This window comes from Pecten maximus, chromosome 14 (assembly GCF_902652985.1).
Source record: "Pecten maximus chromosome 14, xPecMax1.1, whole genome shotgun sequence".
Taxonomy (NCBI): Eukaryota; Metazoa; Mollusca; class Bivalvia; order Pectinida; family Pectinidae; genus Pecten; species Pecten maximus.
Genome location: NC_047028.1, coordinates 21,873,967 through 21,882,216, shown reverse-complemented (window position 1 = coordinate 21,882,216; position 8,250 = coordinate 21,873,967). Strand labels below are relative to the sequence as shown.

The following is an 8,250-nucleotide window of genomic DNA, read 5'->3' as shown; positions in this document are numbered from 1 at the left end:
TTTCTAGAAAAAAATGTCGGTTACGACATGCAGATGTACTTACCGAAACGCATAGCAACTACATGTGTCTAAGTTCAAAACACGACAACTGCACATAATTGATCTGTTACCGACAATCTTAATTTTTATCTAGAACACATTACCAGTTGACAACAGAATCAAGAATGGTTTCTTAATTACACAGACATCTTCAATACAACAAACTTTATAGAACTAAATAATAAAAATCGGTGACAATTGGATATCTATTTCGTCTACTTGCTGGCTGAGGTTGTTCCCATTTATCTAGACCCCAATATATATCTATAACATAAACGATAATAGAAAGATAAAAAAAAACGACAGTAAAAAAGAAGGATAACAATGATAATAATAAAATCTGATCACGAATAATAACCAAAACTAGTTAAACTAATTGATCTGAATACATGTAAAAGGTCAAGGGTCAAATGGTGGGATTGGTTTGGTTTGGTTTATTTTGTTTAACGTCCTATTAACAGCTAAGGTCATTTAAGGACGGCCTCCCGTGCGTGCGACATGTATGCGTGTGGTGAATGCGTATGCGTGTTTTGGGAGGCTGCGGTATGTTTGTGTGAAGTCTCCTTGTGGTAGGCCGGGACTTTTGCCGATTTATAGTGCTACCTCACTGGAGCATACTGCTGAAGACACCCAGCAGCACACCCCACCCGGTCACATTATACTGACAACGGGTGAATCAGTCGTCCCTCTCCTAATATGCTGAGCGCTAAGCAGGAGTAGCAACTACCATTTTTAAAGACTCTGGTATGTCTCGGCCAGGGGACAGAACCCAAAGCCTTCCTCACAGGGGCGAACGCTCAACTGAAGAGCACAAGTGAGGCATTGTCAAGGGAGACATTGGGAAGAAGAAAGTTTGTAAGAAAGAAAAGAAAAGATAAGATCCCAAATTCAGTCGCCTCTTACGATCATGCAATGGGAGCAGCAGGTACAATTCTTACGCCCTACCTGCAGGGCAGAAAAAATCCAGTTTGCTGACCTTTCTCAAATAGATTTTGCTTGACAACATTTAAACCGACCAGTGATTGAAGCAATGTATAAGTGAACACAAGTTATGATTGTTATATAAAGAAAAACCATAATTACACGAATACAATATTGTATTCGTACGACAGCAGTCCTGCAGCTGAACGATTACCGGAAGTAGAAAATGATTTATTTTTAAATACATTTTAATTCTGTTAACAGAGTTTAAGTAACTGGTATCAGACAGGGTCATATCTTTATCAGGACAAGAAAACAACAAAAATCTGGATCATTTCAGGCCGGGTGTCAAAAAGACATCGACAGCCATGGCCATATGAGGACAGATGTCAAGGAGACACCAACAGCCGCGGTCATATGAGGTGGGTGTCAAGGAGACACCAACAGTCACGGTCATATGATGAATGATGTCAAGGAGACACCAACAACCACGGTCATATGATGAATGGTGTCAAGGAGACACCAACAGCAACGGTCATATGAGGACGGGTCACAAGGAGACACCAATATCTACGGTCATATGAGGACGGATGTCAAGGAGATACCAACAGTCACGGTCATATGAGGAAGGGTGTCAAGGAGACACCAACAGCTACGGTCATATGATGAATGGTGTCAAGGGAGACACCAACAGCCACGGTCATATGATGAAGGGTGTCAAGGAGACACCAACAGCCACAGTCATATGAGGAAGGGTGTCAAGGAGACACCAACAAGCACGGTTATATGAGGATGGTCACAAGGAGACACCAACAGCCATGGTCATATGAGGAAGGGTGTCAAGGAGACACCAACAGCCACGGTAATATAAGGTTATATAAGAAGAAACATACAGAAAGAGAAGACAGATACAAATTGAGGACGGGACATGACAACATACGAGAATGAGAGTCTAGACAAAACCAAGATAACAATTTCTGCATTATTATTGTACAGAGATAAACAGAAAGGAAAAAGACATAGTTAAACATATATTTATACAATTAATCTATGGATTTTGTCATTCCCACGCTGTAACATCGATTAATAACGTTTCTACTGTAATATGGTACGCGAAGACAATGTGGTAATTGACAATTAGAGAAAATATACATTACAGGCTATGTCACAATCAAGTCGCTGTCTTAGATTTGTAGCATTGTCCTGATCAAGTATCTGATGTTATAGAACTATAGAAGAATCTCCTAAAAGCGTTGGCGTCTATGTAGCACGGATTTCGTAATTATCTGAATCCAAATCTCCATATTCGTAGTACACAATTATGAATTTCTATGGTGATATTTATTATTGTAATTAAATCGACAAGTGTATGCCTGGATTCATTCCGAAAAAAAACTGTAATTAAACCAATGAAAAAGGGACAATTTCATTGTCAAAACAAGGTCTAAATGTTCTAGTGTAGCAGGACTTCAGGGAGCGATACAAATATCCGCTCCCCCGTGTGACCCAGACTTCCGCTTACATCATGTCCCCATGAGTGTTTGAATGTTACACATATTTAATGCAGTCTAGCCGACCTGCTAAACCATACAAACCCGTCTTTCATTACAGATAAACGCACATAAACGAAAAAGAAATCGAAAGCAGTTTACTATTTAAAAGAAAATCGAACTGCTCTATTAAGGACCTGTGTACCTTGACGAAACAGAAGTCGCTCGATATTGACCGGTGTTCGGGGTAGGATTACGTGGACAACCATTATATTAGCTTGCTTCGCCGATTTCCGCGATACAGGGCTATTGTAATTATGTGTGTTTTATAATTAATTGATGAAATGTATTTAGATAGGTCATGGTATACATGTACATGTAATGATGAAACTTTGCATATAACCATTGTTTAAAGATATACAATATCTATTTCTTCGATTTTTTTAAATGTCGATTCTGTCTCGTTATTCTGGCCATGTATAATTTGTTTATTAAAGATATGCAAGTCTTTTATGTTCATGTATTAAAGACAGTAAACAAAATCAATAAAATGTATGTTATCGCATACATAACAATTATAGATTTGTTACATAGGTTACAATAATATATAAGGAGTATGCCGAGACTCTATGGCGTAGAATGAGACTTAATGGAAACAGACTATAGTTGGTCCTCTCTTCTTCCCCCAGCCGTACTCTCTTTCCATCTCCACTATCTACCTACCCCCCAAAAAGGGGCCGGGTAATTTGCTAGTTTATGTGTAATTGGACTTACAAATGTATTCTTGTGTGTATATTTTTAGACGTTATATGATAGGGGGTAGATTGACATTTGGTAAAAATGACTCCTTAACGACAAAAAGAAGTGATGTAATTGCCTACCCCTAAAACATTCAAATACTCTTAACACACTACTATATTCCAAATTTGCCTAGTCTCTGACAAATTCTTATGTCCATGTGCTTACGCCCTACTTTGTCTTCTGTTCACTTAGCTTTTCAGGATTTCAATCACCTCCTTCACTCTATTGCTGAAACTGTAGCGTTCCTGCAGTACTTTCCTTATCCTTATTTCTTTAACTATTTCCCCATTATCCATTATACCTCGTCCTCGTCCTCGTCCTCCTCGTCCTCGTCCTCCTCGTCCTCGTCCTCGTCCTCGTCCTCCTCGTCCTCGTCGTCCTCGTCCTCCTCGTCCTCGTCGTCCTCCTCGTCCTCGTCGTCCTCGTCGTCCTCGTCCTCCTCCTCCTCCTCCTCCTCCTCCTCCTCCTCCTGTCGAGACTGCCTCTTACTCCTCTCTTCAGACTGTCGAGACTAACTCTTACTTTTCTCCTCAGGCTGTCGCCACTGTCTCTTACTCCTCTCCTCAGACTGTCGAGACTGTCTCTTACTCTTCTCCTCAGACTGTCGAGACTGTCTCTTACTCCTCTCCTCAGACTGTCGAGACTGTCTCTTACTCCTCTCCTCAGACTGTCGAGACTGTCTCTTACTCTTCTCCTCAGACTGTCGAGACTGTCTCTTACTTTTCTCCTCAGACTGTCGAGACTGTCTCTTACTCCTCTCCTCAGACTGTCGAGACTGTCTCTTACTCCTCTCCTCAGACTGTCGAGACTGTCTCTTACTCTTCTCCTCAGACTGTCGAGACTGTCTCTTACTCTTCTCCTCAGGCTGTCGAGACTGTCTCTTACTCCTCTCAGGCTGTCGCCACTGTCTCTTACTCCTCTCCTTAGACTGTCGAGACTGTCTCTTACTCCTCTCAGGCTGTCGCCACTGTCTCTTACTCCTCTCCTCAGACTGTCGAGACTGTCTCTTACTCTTCTCCTCAGGCTGTCGAGACTGTCTCTTACTCCTCTCAGACTGTCGAGACTGTCTCTTACTCTTCTCCTCAGACTGTCGAGACCTCTTATCTCTAATGTCGTGACTTTCTCTTCATCCAAGTGAGAATGTCTCTTACTCTCCTCTCCTCAAGCTGTCGATACTCCCTCTTACTCTTCTCCTCAGCTGTCGAGACTGTCTCTTACTCCCCTTCTCAAGCCGTCAAGATTGTCTCTTACTCTTCTCCTCATGTTGTCGAGATTGTCTCTTACTCCTCTCCCAAGCCGACGAGACTGCCTTTCACTCCTCTCCTTAAGCACCTGTCGAGACTGTCTCTTACTCTTCTCCTCAGACTGTCGAGACTGTCTCTTACTCCTCTCCTCAGACTGTCGAGACTGTCTCTTACTCCTCTCCTCAGACTGTCGAGACTGTCTCTTACTCTTCTCCTCAGACTGTCGAGACTGTCTCTTACTCTTCTCCTCAGGCTGTCGAGACTGTCTCTTACTCTTCTCCTCAGACTGTCGAGACTGTCTCTTACTCTTCTCCTCAGACTGTCGAGACTGTCTCTTACTCCTCTCCTCAGGTTGTCGAGATTGTCTCTTACTCTTCATCTCAGACTGTCGAGACTGTCTCTTACTCTTCTCCTCAGGCTGTCGAGACTGTCTCTTACTCTTCTCCTCAGACTGTCGAGACTGTCTCTTACTCTTCTCCTCAGACTGTCGAGACTGTCTCTTACTCCTCTCCTCAGGCTGTCGAGACTGTCTCTTACTCCTCTCCTCAGACTGTCGAGACTGTCTCTTACTCCTCTCAGACTGTCGAGACTGTCTCTTACTCCTCTCCTCAGACTGTCGAGACTGCCTCTTACTCTTCTCCTCAGGCTGTCGAGACTGTCTCTTACTCCTCTCAGACTGTCGAGACTGTCTCTTACTCTTCTCCTGAGACTGTCGAGACTGTCTCTTACTCCTCTCAGACTGTCGAGACTGTCTCTTACTCTTCTCCTGAGACTGTCGAGACTGTCTCTTACTCCTCTCAGACTGTCGAGACTGTCTCTTACTCTTCTCCTCAGGCTGTCGAGACTGTCTCTTACTCCTCTCAGACTGTCGAGACTGTCTCTTACTCTTCTCCTCAGACTGTCGAGACTGTCTCTTACTCTTCTCCTCAGACTGTCGAGACTGTCTCTTACTCTTCACCTCAGGCTGTCGAGACTGTCTCTTACTCTTCTTCTCAGACTGTCGAGACTGTCTCTTACTCTTCTCCTCAGGCTGTCGCCACTGTCTCTTACTCCTCTCCTCAGACTGTCGAGACTGTCTCTTACTCCTCTCCTCAGGCTGTCGAGACTGTCTCTTACTCTTCTCCTCCTCCTATCGAGACTGTCTCTTACTCCTCTCCTCAGACTGTCGAGACTGTCTCTTACTCTTCTCCTCAGACTGTCGAGACTGTCTCTTACTCCTTCCCTTAAGCCGTCGAAACGCGTTCTTACTCTCCTTCTCAAGCCGTCAAGGTTGTCTCTTACTCTTCTCCTCAGGCTGTCGCCACTGTCTCTTACTCTTCTCCTCAGGCTGTCGCCACTGTCTCTTACTCCTCTCCTCAGACTGTCGAAATTGTCTCTTACTCTTCACCATTCTCAAGTCATTGACTACTCACTACTCTCACTACTCAAGAAATCGAGATACAAACAGTATCGATCGAGAAAATCAGTTTAATTTTTATGTTGCTGTGGTAAATGTTACAGAGTATGAAACGCTTGAAGCATTATCTAAGCTAATAAACGACATCAAAAGTGATAATCTGAATAGGGGCGTATACAGTGACATGGTATCACAGACTCGAGCTTCGTAGAAGAGTTGTAAATTCATTTACCAGTTCTAAAGCACAGTCAGTTTCACTACCATGTTTACGTATATTGGATATCAGCAATTACATATAAACTGTATTTTTACCGTGTCTTCACTAAATATGAATTATTTATTTCAAATAAATATATAACTATAAATCTATTTAGTGTTTACAGTTCAGAAATGTTTTAAAGTAAAATTTCCCTCGTCCAACCTGAATAGACTTGAAATTTACCGAATCAGTCAGACGAAATGGAAAGAAAACGATATTAATGGCAGTATGTTACAGATGTTCTCAGAAAACTGCCACGGAAGTAAGTGGTCGCAGAGTTCCCTTGATTGGCATTACTTACTATATCTATCGTGTTGTTAGTTACTGTCTTATCGAAAATTTGAAGGCAAATGATTTCGGCTGATCCCTCAAACACACATACAGAATGTTTCATCTCTCAAAAGTCACACACGAATGTCTCATCCCTCAAATGTTACACACAGAATATCTTATCCCTAAAATTTCACACACATAATGTCTTATCTCTCAAATGTCACACACAGAATGTTTTATCTCTCAAATGCCATACACAGAATGTTTTATCTCTCAAATGTCACACACAGAATGTCTTATCTCTCAAATGTCACACACAGAATGTCTTATCTCTCAAATGTCACACACAGAATGTTTTATCTCTCAAATGTCACACACAGAATGTCTTATCTCTCAAATGTCACACACAGAATGTCTTATCTCTCAAATGTCACACACAGAATGTCTTATCTCTCAAATGTCACACACAGAATGTCTTATCTCTCAAATGCCATAAACAGAATGTCTTATCTCTCAAATGTCACATACAGAATGTCTTATCTCTCAAATGTCACACACAGAATGTCTTATCTCTCAAATGTCACACACAGAATGTTTTATCTCTCAAATGTCACACACAGAATGTCTTATCTCTCAAATGTCACACACAGAATGTCTTATCTCTCAAATGTCACACACAGAATGTCTTATCTCTCAAATGTCACACACAGAATGTCTTATCTCTCAAATGCCATAAACAGAATGTCTTATCTCTCAAATGTCACATACAGAATGTCTTATCTCTCAAATGTCACACACAGAATGTCTTATCTCTCAAATGCCATACACAGAATGTATAAGATCTCCACTCATGGGTTCACACCAGACAGGAAAACGATGCAGATCGGCAGATATTACCATGGGAAACTGTTACCAACTTCCCATAAACTTCGTAAACTGACAGATTAATGATTAAAATATCTTGATAAACACCTCAGCCAGAGAACAATGAAGACGGACATCGGAGACACCAACCGTCAAGGACAATTGAAGACGGGTATCTGGGGGACACAGATATAGCAGTTCTACTTTCCATTGACTTTCCTTCCAATGGACAGTGGTTAACACTAGCCCTCCGCCTCTGGGTTGCGAGTTCGAAACTTACGTGGGGCAGTTGCCAGGTACTGACCGTAGGCCGGTGGTTCTTCTCCGGGTACTTCGGCTTTCCTCGGCCATGGACGACGATTTTTTGCGTTTACACACCCCAGGTGTTTGGCGTTTGCAAACCCTTGGATGACATTTTTTATCCTGTGCACACCTTTAGACGATTTCTTTGGCGTTTCTATGATAGACATTATGTGATTAAAAATCGTTGACGCCTAGATGCCTAAAAGAGAAAAATATGACAATTTGATTCAGGATGTTAAACATTATTTGTACGAAAGCATGTGATTTTATGTCATATGCTATGAAACATGATTTGATATTAGAAAAAATATACACTTTGGCTGTTTTATACAAAATTTTAAGGTTACAACTTTGAAATATAGTTTGACGACTCAAGTTTCGCAAATGTTAATATAGTCAAATTATGTTTCTGTTTTTGTTATACATTTTATTAGGTCGGTAGCAGATTTTTGTGAAAATGATGTCTGAGGCAAATAGAAATAGGTTTTAGATATCTGTGCTTTCTTGGTTGGGTGCTTGGAAAAGACACGTTACCATCATTGCTCTGGATGAGGAAGTCACAAACTACTACAAGGAGTCCCTGTCTTAAAATTACCATGTCTGTTCACGGAGCGATAAACCAAGCAAAAACATTTCTTAATATCTCGGAAACATAAACAA

At 41.6% G+C, this 8,250-nt stretch overlaps 1 protein-coding gene across 1 annotated transcript; it reads right to left on the bottom strand.

The window, feature by feature from the left end:
• Positions 1-3,439: 3,439 nt before the first annotated feature.
• LOC117341803 (trichohyalin-like) lies at positions 3,440-7,757 on the bottom strand. The gene is made up of 4 exons (XM_033903666.1): positions 7,662-7,757; positions 4,503-5,624; positions 3,774-4,338; positions 3,440-3,720 (listed from the first exon to the last, which is right to left on the bottom strand). Exons 1-4 carry the CDS (start codon positions 7,755-7,757, stop codon positions 3,440-3,442), a joined length of 2,064 nt encoding a protein of 687 aa, XP_033759557.1.
• Positions 7,758-8,250: the final 493 nt, after the last annotated feature.

Coding starts and splice junctions, on each gene's coding strand:
- LOC117341803 (XM_033903666.1), bottom strand. CDS start 7,757: ATGTCTATCATAGAAACGCCAAAGAAATCGTCTAAAGGTGTGCACAGG. Junction 5,625..7,661: donor ACGCCAAACACCTGGGGTGT/GTAAACGCAAAA, acceptor CAGTCTCGATAG/GAGGAGGAGAAGAGTAAGAG. Junction 4,339..4,502: donor TCGACAACATGAGGAGAAGA/GTAAGAGACAAT, acceptor AGGTCTCGACAG/TCTGAGGAGAAGAGTAAGAG.